This window comes from Leucoraja erinacea, chromosome 14, assembly GCF_028641065.1.
Source record: "Leucoraja erinacea ecotype New England chromosome 14, Leri_hhj_1, whole genome shotgun sequence".
In the NCBI taxonomy this organism is placed as follows: Eukaryota; Metazoa; Chordata; class Chondrichthyes; order Rajiformes; family Rajidae; genus Leucoraja; species Leucoraja erinaceus.
The window spans coordinates 39,474,972-39,500,784 of record NC_073390.1 but is presented as its reverse complement, the minus strand read 5'-3'; the positions used below and the strand labels follow the sequence as shown (position 1 = coordinate 39,500,784).

Below are 25,813 nucleotides of genomic sequence, written 5' to 3'. Positions count from 1 at the left end.
GACTTGGTGGGCTGAAAGGCCTGCTTCCACACTTTATTTCTAAACTAAACTAAGCTTACACAGCAAGGTCCAGTGCATTACTGATCTCCAACACAGCTTTGATCAACGTCACATCCAGGAAGATCAGAACTTTAAGCATGAGTTTAGAAGTCACTTGTACTTGGTTAAATGCCCGCAGTAGCAGGGGAAATGCCACTACAACAAAATGCTCGCCATTTACCTCAACTGTGTTGTCGCTCAACTGAATATGATTTTCCTCAGGTGTTTATTTTCATCAGAGAATTTTACTGAATGAGTCTCTGATGAAGGCCACAGGATGAACGACAACAGATTAAATGATACCATCTTCTTTAATCCACTGTATCTAATTACCTGTTAACATGCTTTCATTAACAATGCAAGTGCCGCTCAGCAGTACGGAATCACAGGGCATTATAGTCCCATTCGATGGAATGACTAATATATCACCAGGCACCAGATCTGTAGACAAAGCTTCTTCTATTTCTAAAAAAGACAAGGGATACAAAAGAGATTATTTGTTTGACAAGAGGCCAACATTTTCCATGAAATTTGAAATGCCAAACAAACCACAGCAGATGAAACACCAGATGCGGCCCAGGCAGTCACCATTCACTCTCTGTGTAAAAGACTTGCCCTGCGTACATCTCCATGAAACTTCACCCCTCACCTTAAAGCTGTGCCCTCCAGTGTTGGACATTTCCACCCTGGGAAAGAAGGTTCTGACTGTCTATCCTATCTGTGCCTCTCATGATTGTATGCACTTCAGTTACATCTCTCCTCAACTTTTGATATTCCAGAGGAAAGATTCTAAGGGGAGTAAGAGGTGACCGTGGCTGACAAGGGAAGTCAGGGACAGTATTGAAATAAAAGGGAAGACGTATAACATAGCAAAGATGAGCGGGAAGACAGGTGATTAGGAAACTTTTAAAGATCAACAGAAGGTAACTAAAAAGGCAATATGGGGAGAAAAGATGAAGGATGAAGGTAAGCTAGCCAAGAATATAAAGGAGGATAGTAAAAGCTTCATTAGGTATGTGAAGAGAAAACAATTAGTTATGACAAATGTGGATCCCTTGAAGACTGAAATAGGTGAATTTATTATGGGGAACAAGGAAATGGTAGACGAGTTGAACAGCTATTTTGGTTCTGTCTTCACTAAGGACACAAACAATCTCCCAGATGTACTAGTAACCAGAGGACTTAGGGTGACAGGACCAGATAGACTGATGGGACTGAAGGCTGATGAATTCTCAAGGCCTGATGGTCTGCATCCCAGGGTACTCAAGGAGGTGGCTCTATAAATCGTGGACACATTGGTGATCATTTTCCAATGTTTTACAGATTCTGGATCAGTTCCTGTGGATTGTAGGGTAGCTAATGTTATCCCACTTTTCAAGAAACGAGTGAGAGAGAAAGCAAGGAATTATAGACCAGTTAGCCTGACATCGGTGGTGGGGAAGATGCTGGAGTCGATTATCAAAGATGTAATTTGGATAGCAGTAACAGGATCGGTCCAAGTTAGCATGGATTTACGAAGGGGAAATTATGCTTGACAAATCTTCTGGAATTTTTTGAGGATGTAACAAGTAAAATGGGCAAGGGAATAGCCAGTGGATGTAGTGTACCTGTATTTTCAGAACACCTTTGATGAGGTCCCACACAAGAGATTAGTGGGCAAAATTAGAGCACATGGTATTGGGAGTTGGGGATTGACATGGATAGAAAATTGGTTGACAGACAGGAAACAAAGAGTAGGGATTAACGGGTCCCTTTCAGAATGGCAGGCAGTGACTAGTGGGGTGCCGCAAGGCTTGGTGCTGGGACCACAGCTATTTACAATATACATTAATGATTTTGATGAAGGAATTAAAAGTAACATTAGCAAATTTGCAGATGACACAAAGCTGGGTGGCAGTGTGAACTGTGATGATGCAGGGTGACTTGGACAGGTTGGGTGAGTGTGCAGATGCATGGCACATGAAGTTTAATGTGGATAAATGTGAGGTTATCCACTTTGGTATCAAAAACAGGAAGGCAGATTATTCTTTGAATGGTGTCAGGTTAGGAAATGGGGAAGTACAATGAGACCTGGGTGTCCTAGTACATCAGTCACTGAAAGTAAGCATGCAGGTATAGCAGGCAGTGAAGAAAGCAAATGGCATGTTGGCCTTCATAAAGAGAGGAGTATAGGATCAAAGAGGTCGTTCTGCAGTTGTACCGAGCCCCAGTGAGACCATACCTGGAGTATTGTGTGCAGTTTTGGTCCCCTGATTTGAGGAAGGACATTCTTGCTATTGAGGGAGTGCAGTGTAGGTTCACCAGGTTAATTCCCAGGATGGCGGGACTGTCATATGATGAAAGAATGGATCGACTGGGCTTGTATTCACCGGAATTTAGAAGGATAAGAGGAGATCTTATAGAAACCTGTAGAATTATTAAGGGATTGGACACGCTAGATGCAGGAAACATGTGCCCGATGTTGGGGGAGTCCAGAACCAGGGGCCACAGTTTAAGTATAAGGGGTAGGCCATTTAGAACTGAGACGAGGAATAACCTTTTCACACAGAGTTGTGAATTTGTGGAATTCTCTGCCTCAGAAAGCAGTGGAGCCCGATTCACTGGATGCATTCAAGAGAGAGTTAGATAGAGCTCTTAGAGCTAGCGAAATCAAGGAATATGTGGAGAAGGCAGGAACGGGATACTAATTGTGGATGATCAGCCATGATCACATTGAATGGCGGTGCTGGCTGGAAGGGTCGAATTGCCTACTCCTGCATCTATTGTTATGTAACTATGTAAGTTTGGCCAACCTCCCCTGAAAGCTTCCAGCCTCTGGCATTCTAGTACAATTCCTTCTACAAAGACTGGAGGGAGATTTATTACCAAAGCACTTAATCCGTTAAACTGGAAATGGACATGTTCTGGCATGATCAAAAGATTTGTTCAATTATTTAGTTTAAAGGGTGAAAGTTTAAAACAGAGTACCGTCTCAAATTAATCATCAACAAATGTAGTTCAAGTTTCAGGGTTACTAAAGAATACTCATGCCTCTCACAGAGAGTGGCGAGTCTGTGGAATTCTCTGCCTCAGAGGGCGGTGGAGGCAGGTTCTCTGGATGCTTTCAAGAGAGAGCTAGATAGGGTTCTTAAAAATAGCGGAGTCAGGGGATATGGGGAGAAGGCAGGAACGGGGTACTGATTGGGGATGATCAGCCATGATCACATTGAATGGCGGTGCTGGCTCGAAAGGCCAAATGGCCTACTCCTGCATCTATTGTCTATTGTCAAAACTTAAACATTCACTTACCATTGTCTGCTCTGCAAACTGAAACTCTGACAGTACTGTGGGCCGCTACCATGTCATGTAACATCACGTATTGCTGAAAGAATAAGCAAATCAATTCATTAAAATGCACTGTATCAAATATTTATAAATATATTACAAACACACGGATTGTGAGCAATCTGCTGTGGTGGATGCTTATGATAACGTTTATGTAGTTGTGTGTCTTGTCACTTTTTTTTTTTCATATGGCTGTATGGTAATTCACATATCACTGTACCTTAATTGGTACACATGAGAATAAAGGACCTTTGAAACCTTTAGTTTAGAGATACAGCCTGGAAAAAGGCCCTTCAGCCCAACAGGTCCACATCAACCAGGGATATCCACACTAAAACTATCCTACACACACAGGACAATTTTACATTGATACAAAGCCAATTAACCTACAAACCTGTACGCCTTTGGAGTGTGGGAGGACACAGAAGATCTCAGAGGAAAACCACGCAGGTCACGGGGAGAACGTACAAACTCCGCAAACAGCACCCATAGTCAGGATCGAACATGAATCTCTGGCGCTGTAAGGCAGTATCTCTACCGCTGCGCCACAGTGAGTGATATTGAGTTGGAAAGGGTGCAAAAGAGATGAATCAGAGTGTTAGCTGAGCAATTGGGCTTACTTTACCGGGAGAGGTGTGATAGGGAGGAGTGTAGGAGGCTGAGGGGTGACCTTATTGAGGTGTACAAGATCATGAGGGGCACGGATAAAGTGAACGCTCACTGTCTCAAACTCAAACTCAGCTACAACTCTTCCTGCCAAGGCTCAACAATTACTTGGAGAAGCCAAAGGCATGTCACAACCTTGGTCCTTCTCAGGAAGTTTAAATGTAAACCAGACAGCTCCAAATGATTTGGACGACAATTTTATATCATGTCACTTGCAATGCATTCCTCCTCTATTACAACGTTGTTTTATGTAATTTAACATGTCAATACCTATATGTCTTTCTTGAGGAGACTTGTAATATAAATCACGCCTGTTGAGGGCTTTGCTAATCTGGACATGTCCCGCCTACAATAAATCACTGAAATAATAGCTCCCGTTCATTCTTAAAACAAATTCATATACGACGATAGACACAGAGTGCTGGAGTAACTCAGCGGGTCAGGCAGCATCTGTGGAGAACATGGATAGGTGACGTTTCACAGAGTGCTGGAGTAACTCAGCGGGTCAGGCAGCATCTGTGGAGAACATGGATAGGTGACGTTTCACAGAGTGCTGGAGTAACTCAGCAGGTCAGGCAGCATCTGTGGAGAACATGGATAGGTGACGTTTTGGGTTGGGACCACGGATAATGCTGCAGACAGATGTTTACCAATGCGTTAACCTCTTACCTTTCTAACAGTATGTAGCGTGGTCACAATCGATATAATTGACATTATGATAATTGCCACACCGTAATAATAATAGCCATTAAAACTCCAAACAGTTATACTAAATATTTGAAATATGTAGAAAGGATTGAGCACCTAAAAATGAAACAAAATGTGTATGTAAGTTACACGCAGTCCATAACACATCTCTGGATTTAACAGTCTTAAATGGACAAAACCTCAGATTTACATATATACGGCCACATCATTAACACATATCTGATCGTGACCAAATTAGTTTAAGATAGATACAAAAATCTCAAGTAACTCAGCGGGACAGGCGGCATCTCTGGGAGGCGTTTCAGGCCGAGGCGTCTGAAACAGGCCCTTCGGCCCACCGACCAGCGATCCCCGCACACTAACACTATCCTACACATACTAGGGACAATTAACACTTATACCAAGCTAATTAATCCACAAACCTGCACGTCTTTGGAATGTGGGAGGAACCGAAGATCTCGGAGAAAACTCAGCCACAGTCAAACTCCATGCAGACAGCACCCATAGTGGGGATGGTATCCGGGTCTCTAGCACTGTGAGGCAGCAACTCTACCGCTGCGTCACCGTGCCACCCGTGACAAAGTTAAATGGGAATCTTGACCTGTGAAGAATGTAGAACCTCCAAAATGATGGAGCGTTGAATTGTGTTCAATTGTTTCCTCCCCCCCCAGTAATCAGTCATGAGAGACAGGGTAATACCTCACTGGAATACAAGGGGTTTTTCTTGTGAACCTCAATCTGTTCTCCTTCATTGCCACAGATAGTCATAGAGTGATACAGTGTGGAAACAGGCCCTTCGGCCCAACTCGCCCACACCGGCCCAACTGTCCCAGCTACCCTAGTCCCACTTGGCTGCGCTTGGTCCATAACCTTCCAAACCTGTCCTATCCATGTACCTGTCTAACTGTTTCTTAAATGGTGGGATAGTCACAGCCTCAACCACCTCCTCTGGCAGCTTATTCCATACACCCACCACCATCACCCTCTGGGTCAATAAGTTACATTAGAAATGTGCATACAATTGAATACGTTTGCAATTTTTGTCCACTTGGTGTAACCTGGCGACTCTGTGCATACTTGTGAATTGTATGCAAAACAAATACTTTCACTGTAGCAAGAACATGTGACAATAAATTATCAATGCACTAGCAGAAATTCCCCAGAGACATGGAAGAGTCATTGAGATTCAGGTGATGATTAAAGTGGAGGAGCATTCACAGACAGACGTGTGGATGAACATGTGTGGCCAAACAGAACGCAAGTGGCCAAGGGTCGTCCAGTTCCAACCACTAACAGATGTCGGTGCAAGTGCATCATCTGCAGTCTGCAGGGTGGTGGTTCACACAAGGAGAATGCTTCCAAGGAGCTATAGATAGAGGCCACCCATGTACTCCAAGCCCCTGTGGAGTCTCAGTCACGTCCATTGACAGCTCTGCTTGACGTCAAGGGGAATGCTGCTGTCTCAAGAGCTCAAATGTGATAGGAGCAGAATTATGCCATTCGGCCCATGAAGTCCACGCCAACATTCAATCATGGCTGATCTATCTTTCCCTTTTAACACCATTCTCCTACCTTTGCCCCATAACCCCCAACACCCTTAAATGAGAGGCAAGAGTGTTGAATTGTCATATGTCCCGAAAAAAACACAATGCAATCCGGCCTTGCAGCAGCACAACAGTAACTGGATCCAGACTGTTGAGGAATTAGACCACGGGTCTCCAGTCTCTGATGACAGGTCCCTGCCCAAAGGGGATATCCAGAAGATGGAGAAAGTTTAATAAAGAATAGTCAGCAAGAACCAAAGGCAATGGGACTGAGTTTTTAAAAGGTTGGGTAAACTTGCATTAAATTGTGTGCAGTGATAAAGGGCATTAAAAATAACCGAGCCATTTAGAATAAGGGACGTCACGGAACACAAACTAATTAAATGACCATCCAAAAAAAAACAACTTCACATGGAGAGGCATGAACACAGATTGCATTGCCCTGAAGAACTCAAATATAGTCTTCCAGGTGTTAGAAGAGAGGATGGTAATTTAATTTAAAAAGATTATGGAGAAAGGCAGGGATTGTGTTCAATTCTAATGTGTATTGTGCAATCTTTTTTTAAGTGTATCGCTGCTGGCAAATTCATTTCACTGCACCTTCGGGTGCATGTGACGAACAAATTTGACTTTGACTTTGATTACTTTAAACAGATAGATCTGCCACAATCTATGGAGATGGTGCAGCGGGTTAGTGAGCAGATTGACCTGTTCTTGATGCCACAACTTAAACCCCAGCTACCAGTCTAACCTCTGCACCTTAACATGACAGGCAATGGGGAGACGGAAGAAACCGATCAATGGATATCAGCATTACACTACCATTTTCTCCTCATTAAGTACCCACCTCATTAATTAATAGCTTAAAAACAGAAGGAACTTCGACTTCAACTTCATTTGCTCCGAAAAACAGCTTGCTGCACAGAAATAAAATCAAAAAATATATTTAGTACAAGGAATGTAGAAAATGATAAATTAAAACGATTGTCCATAAATATTTCAAACTCACAGTGGCAATAGTCTGTGGTCATGATGTATTCCTTTTCAAGAGGGAACAACCATTTTATATTCAAAATTATCTTGGATATTAAAAGGATTTTTAAAAATATTCAATTGTACTTAATTAAGACAAGCTACTGTGCCATTCCATGAGTTACATAGTCACACATGTAAACTGGAGAGCATGAATCAATCTCTGGGAACTGCCAGAAAGTTAGGAGCGAACCTTACAATCCTTATACATCTGTTAATACAGAAAGGATGATTTCAATATGGGGAAATGTCATTTATAACAAAAGAATGCGTTTTGTTTAAGATATCGGATAGTGACACAGTACATCCCAAAGCATTTTAAGTGATTCTTGGACAGGATCTTGGCTGGCCGGAGAGGAAGTCTCCAATCTTTCAATGTTATCAGAAATCAATTGAACAAAACTCATCGCAACACAGCAACAGTGAAAACTCCACATTCAGAAATGGTTCTGTTCTTCCACCATGATCTGTTTATGATACACTAAACGTTATCCCCTTATCATAAAACATTGTACACTGTAAATGGATTGATTGTAATCATGTATTGTCTTTCTGCGGACTGGTTAACACGCAACAAAAGCTTTTCACTGTACCTCGTTACACGTGACAACAAACTGAACTGAACCAGCAGCTAAGCATTGTTGCTTTCCGTTTTGACCCCCCATTCCACAACTATTGCAGTTCCCTGTTGTGTGGAGGACGTGATATCATTGCAGTCGGCTTCTGATTGAGAAGCAGAGGTGCTGCCAGATAGCTCACCTGGCAAGATCAGTGGTCTGCCCGTGCAAGACAGGAATTACTCGGGGAAGTACACTCTTTCACAGTCCCTACGCCCACACGTTAGATGGCTTCTAGATAATACATCAACCATTGTGAAACACACTTAGCTCAATAAATATAAAACCATGTGGAATGTGAAGAAAAACAAATGGCCATCCCAAGATAACAATCTGAAGCGATCACTGTCGTTCCTGCAAAGATAGGCAATTGTGGCAAAATGCAGACATTGTTTATGCAGGAGGTGGGTGCCTGGAGTAGGGGTGGAGACAGATATGATAGTGACATGTAAGAGGCTTTTAGATAGGCTCATGTTTGCAGGGAATAGAGAGTCAGGCAGCATCTGTGGAGAACATGGATAGGTGACGTTTCATAAAGTGCTGGAGTAACTCAGTAGGTCAGGCAGCATCTGTGGAGAACATGAATAGGTGACGTTTTGGGTTGGGATCCTTCTCTGCAAGATATGCCTACTTTGAAGAAAATCAACTCCTTTCTCTGGGTCTGAAGAAGTGTCCCAACCCAAATCGTCACCGATCTTTTTCTCCAGAGATGCTGCCTGTCCCGCTGAGTTATTCCAGCACTTTGTGCCTATCTTCGTTATAACCCAGCATCTGTACAATACTTTACCGATACTCCTCCAGATCTTTACTCAGCCCGTTACTGTAATGCGTGTGTATAGCTGACCATGAAATGCCCTCAGTCAGACCCCTGGGAAATCAAAAGAGACAATCTCACAGTTTTCAATAAAAACAAAATCACATGCAATCGTGATATCGCAGGGTAAATATTTATGCAGTTATTCCTAAACTATTCAATTTGGTAAAAAAAAATCAGATTATAATTTACACAAATAATTAAGATTCTTGTAATCTGTGTAAATGATGTTGCCCATTTCTTTAGCCAGATGCTGAATATGTGGAATTCAGTGCCACAGATGGTGGTGGAGGCCAAGTCATTGGGTATTTTTAAAGTAGAGATTGATAGTAAGGGCTTCAAAGTTTACAGAGAGTCTGGCCGGTGTGGGCAAATTAGGCCAAAGGGCCTGTTTCCACACTGCATAACTCTATAACTCAATGAGAGAAGGCAGGAGAATGGGGTTGAGAATCAATGACAGTCATGAGCGAATGGCAGAATAGACTCGATCGGTCAAAGGGCTTAATGTCTACCGCTTATGATCTTATCATTTAAATGGTAAACTTACTTTAAATCTTTAAAGTTTTGTAAGTTATTGTTCCAAAAGTACGTTACACTACGGTGTTCAAAATAACGAACCTAAAAACAAAATAAGAATATTGTTATACATTGTGTATTCAAGTAAAGAATTTCACAGTGCCTAGTCACATGACAATAAAGCATTCCTATTCCTAATTAAATTCAACCAAGTATCAAAGTGAATAATGCCATTATTCTGTTGCGAGTGTGGAATTCTCTGCCTCAGAGGGCGGTGGAGGCCGGTTCTCTGGATGCTTTCAAGAGAGAGCTAGATAGCGGAGTCAGGGGATATGGGGAGAAGGCAGGAACAGGGTACTGATTGTGGATGATCAACCATGATCACATTGAATTGGCTCGAAGGGCCGAATGGCCTACTCCTGCACCTATTGTCTATTATTGGCTGGTACGGATCTTCCCTCCATTGACGAACTGTACACTGCAAGGGCCAGGAAGCGAGCGGGTGAGATAATCTCTGGCCCCTCTCACCTGGCCACAATCTCTTTGAATCACTTCCCTCCGGAAGGCGACTCCGGACTGTCAAAGCTGCCACAGCTAGACATAAAAACAGCTTTTTTCCACGAGTAGTAGCTCGCAACAACCAAAATCTGTAGCCTCCTGCTCTGGTATTATATTTCATTATAATGTTTTATTTTCAATTGTCCACTGTATATCATGTTGTTACTTGCGAGCAAAGCATCAAGGCAAATTCCTTGTATGTATACATACTTGGCTCATAACATTTATTCAAATCAATCAGTAAAGGCATGAAGGAAAGGAAACCAAGTTTTCTAATTGGACGCACAAGGATAAAATTCATAAAGAAGGAATAAATGTCTAAAACTCTTTACTACTAGCTGGCAAATCAAGAGGGCACAGACTCAGGAGTTCTATGTGAATAAAAACAAAGATGAATAGTAGATATCCCCCACTTCCCCAGCACCCAAAAGGATTATTACAATACCAATTATAATATAAACCAGCATTTGCACTTCCTTGCATCAACCAACATTATAATGCGACTGAAGCAGATAATATACCATTATGTAATGTAGAACTATGCAAGCATAGAATAGGGTAGTTAAGGGCCTGTCCCATTTAGGCAGTTTTTCAGTGCTCTGGCGGCGACTGTAAAGTCCGTGGCACTCGCCTGAAAAACTGGAACGGCGAGTGTCAGTAGTAAAGTAAAGTAAAGTAAATATATTTATATAGCACGTTTAAATCAATTAGAATCAATTGAAGACATCACAAACGCCATTGATAATAAATTATATGCAGCTGGGATATTTATTGACATGAAGAAAGCATTTGATACAATTAATCACAATATTTTATTAAAAAAATTGGAAAGGTATGGAATCAGAGGAATAGTACTGGACTGGAAAAAAAGCTACTTAAGTAACAGGCAACAGTTTGTGAATCTGGGTAGTCATAATTCTACATGTTTGGATATTGTTTGTGGTGTACCACGGGGTCAGTTCATTAATCTTACCCTACTTAAATCATTGTGCAGAAGTCTGGGGCAATAACTATAAAAATTCGATACACTCATTAACCATGATGCAAAAAAGAGCAATTCGTATTATACATAATGCCACGTATCTGGGTCATACGAATCCATTATTTTTAGTCAAAATTATTAAAATTAGAAGATTTGGTTACATTCAAAACAGCTCAGATAATGTCTAGGGCCAAAAATAAAAATTTACCTGGAAACATTCAAAAATTATTTAACGAGCGTGTGGGGGGTTACAATTTAAGAGGAATATTTAATTTTAAGAAACAAAGAGTCCGTACGACTAGAAAAACTTTTTGTATTTCGGTTTGTGGAGTAGGAGTGTGGAACAAATTGAACGAGGAATTAAAGCAATGTACAAACATGAATCATTTTAAAATGATATATAAAAAAATAATTTTCAAGGGGTACCGGGATGGAGGGGATGGTTGACAAGTGGGGGTTAATGTTTATCTATTGCTTTACAATTGTTTACTTATGTTTGGTTACTTCATATATGAAGTTTGTATGTGTATAATAGTTGTATGTATATATATGTCTGTAGGTATTATGGGAAATTGCCTGGGGTAGTATTATTATTAATTAATTGATTTTTAAATATGGTAGAAGTGTTGGGGAAAAGGGGTGAGATTTAATAAGTTATTCTTCTTCTCACTCCTTTTCGAGCTTATACAGACACAGAGTTGGACATTGGAAATTTGCTTTTTGTTCTTTTCATTGCTTGTAAATATTGATTGTAATGTCCAATTGTTTGATAATTTCGATTTTGTTACTATTAATGTCTTTAATGTCTTTACTTGTTCGGAATAAATAAAATAAATAAATAAAATCAACTTGCGTTGAGACCAAAGTGCTTTACATAGAAAAAAATAATTAAGTTTCCGTACATCCATAGAAAAATTAAAATTAAGAAAAATTACACAACATACTGTATAATTCAACACAAACGTCCCCCCACAACAGAATAAAGAATTTCCACTGTGGGGAAAGGCATCAGAAAGTTCAGTCCTCTCCCTCTGTGATCACCCGAGGTCGGGGCCTATTTGTGGCCTCTGCAGCCAGTCCGATGTTTTCAGGCCCTCTTGCCAGAAAGCTGGAATGCCGGCATCGGGTGAACACTCCTCGGCGGCTTGGAAATGTCTGGAGCGGCCGCTTCCTCCCCGGAGACCGCGGCACCCGAAGTCTTCAGATCGCGCTGGTTGGAGCTCCGACTCTGGTGATCTCGAATCCCAGGCTCCGCGGTGTTTAAATCCAGCGCCGCCGCCTGCGACTGGACGCTCCGCAGCCACAGCTCCTCGGATGTTGGTCGGCGGTCACAGTACTCCGGAGCTTACCGCACGGTGACCCGGTAATCCATCACCCACTCCGTGTTGGTGTCCCAGCGCTGCACCGCTGCCGAAGCTGTAGTCCCGGTCGATCCCGACAGGAAACGCTGCAACAGTCTGATGGTAGGCCGCAAGGAAGGGGCGAAGAAGCAGCTCGGAGGGAAACTGTCTCTCCGACCAGGTAGGGACCAGGAAAAGTTTCCCCCCACCCACCACATAAAAGACCTCCAACAAACATTTTGTAGTAACAGGACTAAAAATAAAAATTAAAAAGGGTGAAAGGACGGACTGCAGGTGGAGCAGCCATACACGATGGCGCCCCACTCCTGCAGTCCGCCATCTTCCATTTCATGAAGAGTGGAAAACACACACACCCCCCAAAGGCGGGGACCAGGGAAAGCGGGGGAGCGCTGTCTGAAATCCACACGGTAAATTTTCCCCAAATAGCTATTCTAAACTTTGGACAAAGTCAAGGTGATACAGACACACACCGCGATAAACAGGAAGGTTAAGACGGTTAGCACACTGTACGGTAAGTCCTTTAAAAGAGGGGGGTGGGGGGGGAGAGAAGTGAGGAGAAGGGGTGTGGGGGGGGGGGGGGGGGGGGGGGGGAAAGAGAGAAGGAGTGGAGACACTTTTAAGAAGCCAGACAATTTTTAATAAGCCAGAGATACACAGCTGTGAAGTTCGGCGAGCATTTAACATTACCGGTTGGTTATCCTTGGTTCTGAAAACTCGTGCTTATGTTTTTTTCCCCCAATGAGCCAATGAAACTGCCCAGTCAGCAAAGGCGATGAACTAAAACCACCTATGACAACCTCGACTACCTATAACTACATGGCGGCCCCACTATAACTGCACCTATGCCTACAGGTTTATCGATTTTCACCATGGTGACCAACATGTGAAAAATTTGCGTTGACCATACTGAGGCCGCGACTAGTTCCCAGAATGCTGGAACTCCTTGCGACCATGAAGGAGACTCACCAGAGACCACCAGCGAACATGTGGCCACCATGTGGCGAGCGCAGAGTCTCTCCCACTCGCCTAAGTGAGACAGGCCCTTTAATCTGTGGAACTCATTGCCACAGAGGGCTGTGGTGGCCAAGTCAGTGGATATTTTTAAGGCGGAGATAGATGGATTCTTGATTAGAACGGGTGTCAAGCGTTATGGGGAGAAGGCAGGAAAATGGGATTAGGAGGCAGAGATCAGTCATGATTGAATGGCGTAGTGGAATCGATGGGCCGAATGGCCTAATTTTAATCCAATAACTTGTAAATTTATGAGTACAAGGGATTTATGATTAGAGCAGATATTCATTAAATAGTTAGCAGCAGCGTGTTCCCTAGGGGAACTGGCTCTTTTAAGTTTGAAGTTGGTGATTCTACAACTTCTTACCATCAGTGCTTGATTTTCTGATATTTTCCTGAGAAGCCTCTTCTTGCTGTGTTCAACATGATGCTGACCGGTGCACAACTCTTCATCGTTTTTCACTGACTTACTGATTTGGGATTCGGAATTTTCCATTGGGTCCATTCCGGTGGTCAATAACGTGTAAACCTTTGCACGGAACCAAGTCCTAAATTCATCCTGAAACAAAATAAGTAAATTTTCCCCAAATAGCTATTCTAAACTTTGGGCAAACATTAACGTTCGCAATCTTCAATGTTAAAAGAAATGCATCTGAAAAAAACATCATATTTCATACGGGGTTGTGCAACAGTAGAGTTGCTGCCGCTCTGCTTCAGAGACTCCAGTTCGATCCTGACTACGGGTGCCATCTGTACAGAGTTTGTACATTCTCCCTGCGACTTGCGTGAGTTTTCTTGAAGTGCTTTGGTCTCCTCCCACACTCCAGACATACAGGTTTGTAAGTTAATTGGCTTGGTATAACTGTAAATTGTCCCTAGTGTGTGTAGTGTGTGGGGATAGATGGTTGGCGCGGACATGGTGGGCAGAAGGGCTTGTTTCTATATTGTATTTGTAAACTAATTTCAAGCACAACAGACCAGTAACTTGAAGAGGAAGAGACGACCGACCCATGAATCACAAGGTTGCTGGCAGCTTCTGGCTAAAAGGCACCACTTCATTATTAGCTTCATGGATAAATCAATTGACTGCGATTGTATATTAAGTTGTTGAGTAAAGTCATTGAAGAACGATTCATCATTTCAATACTTACAGTGGTTCTCAGTAGCACTATTTGAGCCTCTTTGAGGGCTGTTTTGGTGCAGGTTGCTTTCACACTCCACTCAGGCATCCAGTAAAGTAGGAGCAGAAGGGAACCACCAGAGCAGACGACCCCAACAACAATCAGAAGCAACTTCCACACACATCGTTTATAACCGTAGATCTCCTGCAACAAACATACAGCATCATTATTTGGGAATAAGACTCTTTGTTGCCCAGATAGTGCAATGTATTTAAACAAACAAAAATAAAATGCTGGAGGAACTCAGCAGGTCAGGCAGCATCTGTGCAGGAGATTGGAGGAGAGCAGATCTTTTTTTAGAGAAAGTGGTTCATGTCACTCATTGTGAAATTCCCAGCTTCACTCTGAAGACATTTGTTTTCTCCTCGAGTGCTTTCATTTTAACCTTTATTACACAGAATGTTCCTTCCAACATTTCTAAATTAGAGGCATAAAGAATTGATGAGAGGCCAAACGAAAAGGCCCATCAGTTTCCATGGCACTGCTTTCTAAACAAGTTATTTCCAGGATCCTGAACAATACTATCTTTCAGCCAGATTCCGCATTGATATCTCACTGTTATTATACAGCTACTTACAGGAGCTTGTTGTGTACAGTCAGTGCTTTGTTTTCATTATGGGAACTCGATTAAGCTGCAACACACTATGAGCTGGCAATAAGGTTGTGCAAGAGTTTCTATAAACACATCACACCTAAAAGCCTGGAAGACTTTGATGTCAGGAAATGAATTGCTTCAGTAAATGAACAGATTGACACTATGTCGTCTTCTCGACTGTGGGGCCGCAGCTGTGGACTGGGAACGCGGCCGGAGGCCTTTATCAAGGCGCCACGGTCTCGATGCCTCCCGCATCGCCGCGTAGAAGCCCGGGTCAGGGCCTCACGGGCCGGTGGAGCGGACGACGGAGCCCACGGCTGGGGCCCGGGTCGGTACCACGGAGGCATGAAGTGCAGCATCGACAGCAGTGAAGCCACGCGAACATGGGGCCTTGGCGGTGGCAAAGCCTCGCAGGTCGACCCATGGTCGATGGCTGATGATAGTTTGGAGGACTGCCGTGAGGGGGGAGGGGAAGAACAATGGAGGGCCCAGTGTGGGGCGACTGCTTTGGGGGGGGGGGGAGAACAAAGGAGGAGCCGGCGTGCTTTGTAACTCTATCTCTGAAGCAGAGGCTAGTACAGAATGTCTAGTTTAGCTATTTCAAGCTCCTCAAATATATAAAAGAAACAATAATCCACAATATCCACACCCTTCAAAATGACACTACTAAAGAAATCAAGAGAAAAACTAGTTCAAGATTCAAAATGTGCATACATTTTAAATAGTTTTACAACAAAAATGCAATGTATCGCCCGACAGATTTATATAAAAGGTGTTGAAAGGTAGATGGGGTAAAGAAAAGAAAGCAGAATCAGAAAGGTGGCAATCTGGCACGTTATTTTACCATCTCATCTTCACTTTCCTTGTTGACATAATTCTTCTCTTCTTTTCCCATTTTGTCCAACAAATCCAGCTTCTCTCATTTGATAACTGCTGGAAGAAAAATAATATTCAGCAAATTGTCAATGCAAGTTTAGCACGATACAACATTATAACTGTACCACAGTAATAGCCTTGTCTATGATAATTTTATGATATTTTACACCAGCTTTAAGAACCATCGTATAAGCACCAAAACTGTAGTTCAATATTTTATATTCAAAATATTTCACTGGAGACTGTAAAACCACCATCCAAACCGGTTGCAATTATGCAAATGAGGATATAATTCTCCAGTAGTCTCCAGGCGCTTCTACAGTGAAATGTAAAATCAATTGGGGTTTTTTTTTTAATTGGTAAATTATCTTCAAAGCAATCGAGCCATAGAATTCTCGGGTTACAGCATGAGATTCAGCCATTCGGCCCATCGTGCCCATGCTGAATGTCTACTAGCACAACTCTCTGTTGTACTCATTGGAACCATCTTCATTGCTAGAGTGAAGCCACACACAAGCTGGAGGGGCATTTTGAAACAATATGGCCCCACTCCGTCTTGGTTTTGGTAACATTGGCGGTAGGTGGACGGAGCAAGCTGCCAGAGGACAGAACAGGAACTGTCCCAACATTCAAGAAACAGTTAGACAGGCACATGGGTAACACAGGTTGGAGGGATATGGACCAAATGCGGGCAGATGGGACAAATGTAGCTGGGACATGTTGGTCGGTGTGGGCAAGTTGGGCCGAAGGACCAACTCTATAACTCTGACTCTCTTTGAAGAACCCTTTCATGATCTTGGTTGCTTCCCACCAATGCATTGGGGAGTAAAAAAGGATTTCCTTAATGTTCTCTGGGGTCTTTACGTACAATTTCCACATCCTCTGTCTGTGTGCTGTTCTTACTATAGGTAACAGCCAGCCCAAAAGAAGCATTCTCACTGAAGAATGCCAGTGTGGGTACCTGAGACACAAAGAGGATGCCCATCCAAGATCACAATGAGCCATCCTGTCCCAACCATGTGAATTGTTGCCATCTGAAGACGGATCCTGACCGGAAACGTCACCTATCCATGTTCTCCACAGATGCTGTCTGACCCGCTGAGTTACTCCAGCATTCTGTGAAACGTCACCTATCCATTTTCTCCACAGATGGTGCCTGATCCGCTGAGTTACTCCAACACTCTGTGAAACGTCACCTATCCATGTTCTCCACAGCCTGATGCTGCCTGTCCCGCTGAGTTACTCCAGCACTCTGTGAAAAGTCACCTATCCATGTTCTCCACAGATGCTGCATGACCCGCTGAGTTACTCCAGCACTCTGTGTCATTGAATTGCTGCCGTGCTCCTGATCTGGCCAGATACCACAACATAAGCCAACAAATATCATACGTAGTCAGAACTGCCTTTTTGATCACTCTCTCCCCCCTGCTGACTTTGGTCTATTTTATCATGAACCTCTGAGATCTCTAACCTCATCCTTTATAATGGTTAATTTGCATTTGGAGTATTGCGTGCAGTTCTGGTCATCTCATTACAGGAAGGATGTGCAGGCTTTGGAAAGGGCGCAGAGGATGCCTGGATTATGGGGCGTCAGCTACAAGGACGGGTCGGACAGACTTGGATTGTTTTCTCTGGAACGCTGGAGGGTGTGGATCTGCTTGTGCATTCTAATATTCTGCCACCGAGTGCTTACAGCAATTGAACAAGACTGTGGTTGTACAACCTTGTATCGCTTCTTAAAAACCATTTATATCTTATTTCAATAAAACAGAAATTAGCATTGGCTTTTATTGTTGCCAGTCACAATGGTGCTACAATTAGTAGGTTGGTCCGTTCCCTTTGACTTGCTGTCATACAACTTCGGATTTTTAAATCATTACTGACGTCTATAAACAGATTTCAAATGCCACTTTCACCAAATACGGTCATATTTGTGTTGGCACCACATCTTTTCAGACAAATTCTCGTACCAAAGAACATATGTACTCAGCATCTTCCGTGCCCCCAATACGACACGCTTTAAAAATCAATTATTTCTGATTCTCCATTGCAGTAGCTAATTCGCAGCCTGGGTAAGTGGTGAGGCCAGGCACACTCAAAATCCATCCCATGAATCACCCACACGTGGAAGCCTACATACCTGGTGCTGGTAAATGGATTAGTATCTATCTATTGATGGTCAGCATGAAGAGGGTGGGCTGAAGGGCCCGGATATGTTCATAAGTTCGTACGTGATGGAGCAGAATTAGGCCATTCGGCCCATCAAGTCTACTCCTCCATTCAATCATGGCCAATCTATCTCTCCCTCCTAACCCCATTCTCCTGCCTTCTCCCCATAACCCCTGACACCTGTACTAATCAATAATCTATCTATCTCTGCCTTAAAAATATCCATTGACTTGGCCTCCATGGCCGTCTGTGGCAATGATTCCACAGATTCACCACCCTCTGACTAAAGAAATTCCACCTCATCTCCTTCCTAAAGGAACGACCTTTAACTCTGAGGCTGTGGCCTCTGATCCTAGACTCTCCCACGAGTGAAACAAGCTTTTCACTATTCAGTAATATCATTTACATAGCTTCTTCCCAGCTACCGTTACCACTCTCCACAACACTAACCTCAGCAAATGGACTGTGTCTATGGTTGCACCAAAGATAGACATAAAATGCTGGAGTAACCCAGCGGGTGTATGGAACAAGCTGCCAGAGGAGGTAGTTGAGGCAGGGACTATCCCATCGTTTAAGGAACAGACAGGTACATGGATAGGACAGATTTGGAGGGATATGGACCAAATGCAGGCATGTGAGACTAGTGTAGCTAGGACACGTTGGCCTGTGTGGGCAAGTTGAGACAAACAGACACTAAGACAATGACTCTAGGACAATTTAAGACTGGTCACCTGGTCACAGACAGGTGCAGAGTGCCCAGTTACAGCGGTATCTGCGGCAACTTCCCGCTTCATCCACTGTCTCACTGCCGTGCATTTCTCCAGAGGTGCTGCCGGACATGCTGAGCTACTCCATTTCTTTGTGTCTCTCTGTTTCTTTGAGGAGAGCAAGTCTAGGGAGGCGGGTGCAGAGGGGAATGGGCCCAATGCGTGCAGGTGGGACTAGCAGAGATGGGGCATGTTGGACGGTGTGGGCAAGTTGGGCTGAAGGGCCTGTTTCCATGTTGGAAGGAACTGCAGATGCTGGTTCAAACCGAAGATAGACACAAAATGCTGGAGTAACTCAGCGGGACAGGCAGCATTCCCGGAGAGAAGGAATGGGTGATGTTTCAGGTCGAGACCTTTCTTCAGACTCAGACTTCGATTTTGCATTATTATAGTTACCTGGTAATACGGCGATTCATTGATTATATTGTTGTATAATTATTATCTCTGCGTTATTGTGCTTACGGGCCTGCCAGGCTGCAGCAAGTTAGAGTTTCATTATTTTGTTGTGGGCACACATGACAGAACAAGAGCAATGAATCATTTGTAACCTGTCAATGATTAGCCACAATAAAAGTATGCTGACATAAAGGCTTCTGTGATCACCATTAACACAGCTGAAGTGCTCATTCAAGAAAAGACACAACATTCATCATCTTTGAAAACATTAGCGACACAGTGGTGCTGGTTTCCAACAGGAACGGTGACACACATCTCTGTCCTCCAGTTCCTGCGGACTTCCGCTGCTGGAAGTACAGGGTATAGGGTTTTGGTGTATGTGCTTTTATCGTCATACCTTACAATGCTATGTATGACAGTGAACGCAATTTCTACTGAAGTGTGGATGACTGTTGGCTCGCTAGAAGCCCATCCGCCCTTTGACAGGTCTTGTTTTTGGTCCTGCTGGGGGTCCACAGCTCCCTCCTCACCTGGCAAACCAGGTGGGGGAGACGGTTTAGTCTTTAGTCATTGACAATGCAGCAGGTAGCACAGGATTACATGGTACCCGTGGCAGGCGAGAACTCCCCCCGACCTAACCTGGAAAAGTGCTGGAGTAACTCGGGGGAACATGGATAGGTGACTTTTCGGGTCAAGACCCTTCCTCAGGCAGGGTCCCGACGGAAGTGATGATTCCTTGCTTCATCCTGAATCCCAAACTCCAGCTGGGGGGGGGGGGGGAAGAGAAGAGTGGGACAGGGGGGGGGGGGGGGGAGAGTGGGGGTGGAGGGGTGGGGATGGGGCAGAGGGAGCGTTGGGGAGGAGTGGGTGGGTGGGGGAGGGAATGGTGCGGGAGTGTAGGGGTGTGTGGGGGGGGTAGTGTGGGGGTGGGGTAGAGTGTGGGGAGGGGGGGTAGTGTGTGGGGGGTGGGTGTGTGTGGGGGGGAGGGAGGTAGTGTGGGGATGGAGAAGAGTGTGGGGAGGGGGGGTAGTGTGGGGGGTGGGGGGGTGTGAGGTGGGGGGGGGGAGAGTGTGTGGGGGGGGGGGGTAGTGTAGTGTGGGGGGTGGGGAAGAGAGTGTGGGGAGGGGGGGTAGTGTGGGGGTGGGGGGAGAGAGAGTGTGGGGGGGGGGGGAGAGTGGTGGGGGGGGGGGGCAGTGTGGGGGTGGGGAAGTGTGTGTGGGGGAGGGGGGGTGCATCCTCATGGACAGTGCGGGCACCTGACCCTGCGGTGAGCTGTGTGCGTGTGTGTGTGAGCGGCGGCTCCTGGCTGATCCGTCCCCATTGTCCCCATCGCCTCACCCACCCGCACTGCTCAACAATCCGTGTGTGTCTGTGCCATAAATACACCCACTGACGTGGCCGCCACGGCCGGAGATTCACCCCGACCCCGGCCCTGGGCTGTGTGAAGGGCCGGCACCGACCCGGCCCTGAACCCCCGCGATGTGAGGCCGCCGGGCTCCGGCCCCTGGTCACCGGCCACCCCACCCCGTGTGTCCATCCCTCCTCCCGGCCCGGCCCGGCCCCCCTCTCACTCACCGCGGCCCTGCAGTCCTCCCGCTCCCGCCGCAGCCACCGCCGTTATCCGCTGCCCACCATGTTCATGGCCACGTGCGCGACCCCGACACCATGCGTTCGCGTCACCGCCTGGAACGTAGACAAAAGCAAAGATCCTATAGCAGCGCAAGATGGGTTACTCTCACGCAGACGCGAGGTACGCTCATGGGCGGATTCATGGGTGATTATAGGACACATTTTAGCAACCTGACTCCGCTTTCTTGCTCCGGCCTTCTTGCTTCCGGTCAAAGATTGGATCCGCAGCGGGCAGAAGCAAAGATTATAGAGGAGCTCCTCTAGGATCTTTGGCCAGAAGGAGTGCGGGGCCCGGGGCAGCGGGGAGAGAGAGTGCGGGGCCCGGGGCAGCGGGGAGAGAGAGTGCGGGGCCCGGGGCGGCGAGGAGAGGGGACATTGTAGTAAGGGGGCAGGCCAGAGAGTGCCGGGGGGGGGGGGAATAAGGCCTAGTGTGTGTGAAGTTGCAGGGAGGTTTACAATGTTTCTTATTTACAATGTTTCTTATTTAATGTCCCTTGTCTAGTCTGAAATAAAGTTCATTATTGGATTAGAAGAAATATAATTGTGTGTGTTATATACATTTATATAATTTTCATGTATGTGTGTTTATAAACATTTTATTCTTTAACAAGAATCAACAGAATTATGAACTAACAGAATTATGAATCTAACCCTATAATCACGCACAAAAAGTCCCCCCCCTGTCAATCACCCTGCGAGTCGGGTCGGTTCCGGTTACTACAAAATCAACTCAAACACTGTGAGCCATTTAAAAAGAAATGATTTAAAAAACATTAAAAAAAGACAATTACCAGAATCAAATGTTATTCTTGACAAGAAGTTTGAACTGACAGACTTATGAATCTGACCCACACAAACTGTTGCCCCGCAACATTGATTACAGTGCGAGTCGGGTCGGGTTAGGTAGGCTCAGGTTGCTAAAATGCCCATGATCCCCTCCATAGCGTACTACACGTCAGTCCATTGCATTTAGCAGGAGTAGCCTATCTTGCTCTGCTATAGGATCTTTGGACAAAAGTAAAGATACTCTAAAAGCAAAGGCTCCTCTAGTATTTCTGGACTAAAGTGCTGGAGAAACTCAGTGGGTGAGGCAGCATCTATGGAGCGAAGGAAATAGGTGACGTTTCAGGCCGAAACCCTTCTTCAGACCAAAGATTATGGAGCTCATCTATAATCTTTGCTTCAGACTGATGTGACCAGGGGGAGGGGGGCGGGGAGAAGGAAGAGGAGGAAACAGTGGGCTGTGGAAGAGCTTCATACCGCTGGGGTGTAAACTGCCCAAGCGAAATATGAGGTGCTGCTCCTCCAATTTGCGGTGGGACTCACTCTGGCCATGGAGGAGGCCGAGGACAGAAAGGTCAGATTCGGAATGGGAGGGGAAGTTGAAGTGCTCTGCAGTTGTATAGGGCTCTGGTGAGACCACATCTGGAGAATTGTGTACAGTTTTGGTCTCCTAATTTGAGGAAGGACATTCTTGTGATTGAGGCAGTGCAGCGTAGGTTCACGAGATTGATCCCTGGGATGGCGGGACTGTCATGACGAAAGATTGAAAAGACTAGGCTTGTATTCACTGGAGTTTAGACGGATGAGGGGAGATCTTATAGAAACATATAACATTATAAAAGGACTGGACAAGCTAAATGCAGGTAAAATGTTTACCGAGTCACCAAACCAGGCCGTGATGTAACCAGTCAATCTAGTGTACACCTTTGGAAATCAAAATGAGTATTTGTTGGCTTACCAAATCTCCTCCGTTTTCTCAGGAGAGGTGTTGATGAGCTTTCTTTACGATTGCATTGATGTGCTAGGTCCAGGACAGATCTTCACAGATATCCATGTCCAGGAACCTGAAGATGTTCACTCTCTCCACTGTCAAACAATCAATGAAGACAGGTTTATGGATGCTTGGCTTTGTTTTGCTGGTTTCCAATCAGCCCCTTGGTCTTGCCAATGTTGAGAGCAAGGTTGTTCTTGTGGCAGTACACAGTCAGCGTTTCAATCCTCCTCCTGTACTCATCATTACCACTCAGAGGTCCAGTGGGTGAACACATCACAGTCGCTAATGCACAATACATTTCCACTGTCACTTGATTTCAGCAAGTTTTCCATTGTTTATGTAAAAACAAGTGTTATTTTCATTCAGGATGGAAAATATTTTGATTTCCCAATGTACATTTGGGGTGGAAGATTGCAACCTTCACGTGGCAATCTGCCCTGTTTCGACTAATGCAATCAACTCGACGTGCACAGACGGAAGATCAAATAGAACAAGTTGTCCAACAACTTTAGGCTATGTACGCCACATGAAAGAAGAAGATGTACATTTGAAGCACGTTTCACCGAGTAATGATAGGATCAGTATTTAGTTTTTGCATTCAAATCTAACCCATGCTAACTGTGAAAGACAGATGCGAATTTACATAACGCCTGTGACTCGAGTCTTTGACTGCTTGGCCGAGTGCAGCTCGATGTTTACGTCAGATATTAGCAGAGCTGGCCAGATCAGCAGCAATGCTGAGACGGAGTAGGGTAACACATGGGGACTGAGTGTCACCATCACCTTGGCTCCAGCACCATGAGAGACTTGCTCTCCCTGCACCATCACTGTTTGTCATTGGCATCCAATTGGTCCACTTGCCTTGGATCCCATGGCTCCATTCACTGGACCAGCCTTCATATGGGATCCCATCATTGGGCCGTATTGAACAGCCATGTAGACGACTGCAGCCCCACTGTCCACTTCAAGATATTTTGTGCACTTCAGGATCTCCCACTCATAAGGTCATTCGTGATAGGAGTAGAATTAGGCCATTCAGCCCATCAAGTCATGACTGATCTATCTCTCCCTCCTAACCCCATTCTCCTGCCTTCTCCCCATAACCCCTGTCACCCGATCTTCTGTTCTCCACTTGTCCCCCTCCCCACCTCTGGCACCATCTCCACCCTTCCCTCCCCCACCCGACTTATCTGCCAATCCACCCCTCCCCACCTGTCACTTGCTAGCTCTTGCTGCACCCCTCCCCTCCTGCACTCTATTCTGATGGTCTCGACCCAAAACATCCAGCAGCCTCCTGCTTCTGCTGCAGATTGCAGCCTCTGGTGCACCACTGACACTAACACAGGAGGGCAGGGCAGAGAGGGCAGAGACAGAGAGAGGGCAGCCATGTTGACTATCTCTGATCACTCCGACAGTCCACGTGCACAGAAATCCTGTCCTTCAGATTTATTTCCAATACAGTCCCTCACACTGATGTTAGACTCACTGGGCCTTAAAACCCGGCAAATCCCTGCTGCTGATGGGACTACACGAGATCCTGCTTTCATCTGGGACCTCGGCAACTCTGCCTCAGTGATCTATGGGAAGTCTAACCGGGACCTAAGCAGTGAATGCAAAGCCTTAGTAAGTCATAGTCAGAGAGTGGAAACAGGCCCTTCAGCCCAACTTGCCCACACCAATCAACATGTCCCATCTACACTAGTCTCACCTGCTTGCATTTGACCCATATCCCTCGAAACCTTTCCTATCCATGTAGCTGTCCAAATGTTTCTTAAACATTGTGATAGTACCTGCTTAAACGTTGCCATAGTATCTGTGTTGTAGAGCTTGCAGGTACATAGTTCCCTGAAAGTGGCGTCACGGGTAGATAGGGTGGTCAAGAAGGCTTTTGGCAAATTGACCAGGTATCAATCAGGGTGCTGAATGCAGGAGGTCATGTTCAGTGGTACAGGACATTTAGTCAGGGACAAGCAAAGGATGGTGGGTAAATGTAATGAGCTGCCAGTGTAAGTAGTTGAGGCAGGTATTATCATAACCTTTCACAAACACTTGGGCAAGCACATGGATAAGACAGGTTTGGAGGGACATGGACCAAACGCAGGCAGGTGGGACTAGTGTAGATGGAGCATGTTGATCGGCGGAGGCAAGTTGGGCCGAAGGGTCCGTTTCCACACTGTATGAATATGACTAAGACCTAGTCTTAGCTCACTGTCAGATTCTCCCATGCACAACTTTCCTATCCCTGCTACTCTGTATAATCCCAACAAATATCACATTCAACTTCTCCAACTGGTTGGCTTATCAGCCGAACGTTCAAGATACCTTTTGAAGATATTTTTCTCTCAATATTTTTACAGTAATTACAAATTCCAAAAGTTTCAGATTTATCACAAGAGCATGAGTTTAGTAACAATCTATCTTTGAAATCATTAATTTCTTTGAATGCGGCCTTCAGAAGTCTAGGCTTGCATTGACCACTGCTGCACTGCCCACTGCAGGCAGCTGTGACCACTGCACTGCCCACTGTTGACTAATGGCCATTGCTGCTCTGGCCACTGCAAGGTTACTCCTGTGAGACTGGGAACCAAACACTCCCATAACTACACCTGAAAGATAATTATTTCACTTTCTTTACCGTTTTTCACAATTATAAACAAAAACAAGAGAAGTAATTTCCAAAACATTTCTGTGACTATTTTTGAAAGCAGATGATTGTGCAGCTGAGCGTTGATACAATGAATATTAACGGCCAAGGAATGAAAGTACTCAGAGTGCAGGAAGCATTGCAAAGTACAGCGTTAACTGGTGTGAAATTGTTCGCTCGCTACAGATCAGTAACCAAAACTATTTAGTGCACATAAACGCTTCTTGCAAAACATTATTGCTGAGGGTTCAGAGTCTTCCTGACGACCTGCTGGTGTTATAGGTAAACCCAGTGTAGATTAACCCTTACTAATCCATGCCGTATATAATCTCCACTACACGTACGTGCATGCCACCCTTTACATGGTATTACGGTACTACAAGGTCAGCCAAATCTCAGTAGCCACACCAAGCTGGGTATGAATGGCTGGCAGTTTTAATGTTCCAGATTACTTATGGAATAAAGATGAACTTTTCAGCATGTATATTGTCGTGGATCATTCACAAATACCCCGTTACAAAAATAAACACATAAAAGACAGGAGCAAACTGAAAATAAAATATGTGGAGGATTTAAGATTTATTTGCTTCCCTTGTCAGGAATGAGA

General features: G+C 44.8%; 1 protein-coding gene across 3 annotated transcripts in view; it reads right to left on the bottom strand.

Moving 5' to 3' along the window:
- The window catches only part of atp13a3 (ATPase 13A3), a 49,891-nt gene extending 28,910 nt beyond the window's left edge, over positions 1-20,981 (bottom strand). For 2 of the 3 annotated variants that reach the window (XM_055646220.1, XM_055646222.1), the window contains exons 1-10: positions 20,732-20,981; positions 15,793-15,878; positions 14,324-14,497; positions 13,540-13,731; positions 9,292-9,362; positions 8,718-8,798; positions 7,129-7,198; positions 4,699-4,833; positions 3,328-3,400; positions 373-504 (exon numbers count right to left, since the gene is read on the bottom strand). In XM_055646220.1, coding sequence (XP_055502195.1) covers positions 373-504; positions 3,328-3,400; positions 4,699-4,833; positions 7,129-7,198; positions 8,718-8,798; positions 9,292-9,362; positions 13,540-13,731; positions 14,324-14,497; positions 15,793-15,843 — 979 coding nt within the window. In that variant the 5' untranslated portion in view covers positions 15,844-15,878; positions 20,732-20,981. Of the gene's footprint in view, positions 1-372; positions 505-3,327; positions 3,401-4,698; positions 4,834-7,128; positions 7,199-8,717; positions 8,799-9,291; positions 9,363-13,539; positions 13,732-14,323; positions 14,498-15,792; positions 15,882-20,731 lie in introns of all 3 variants that reach the window. The other variant, XM_055646221.1, reaches the window with a different exon arrangement.
- Positions 20,982-25,813: the final 4,832 nt, after the last annotated feature.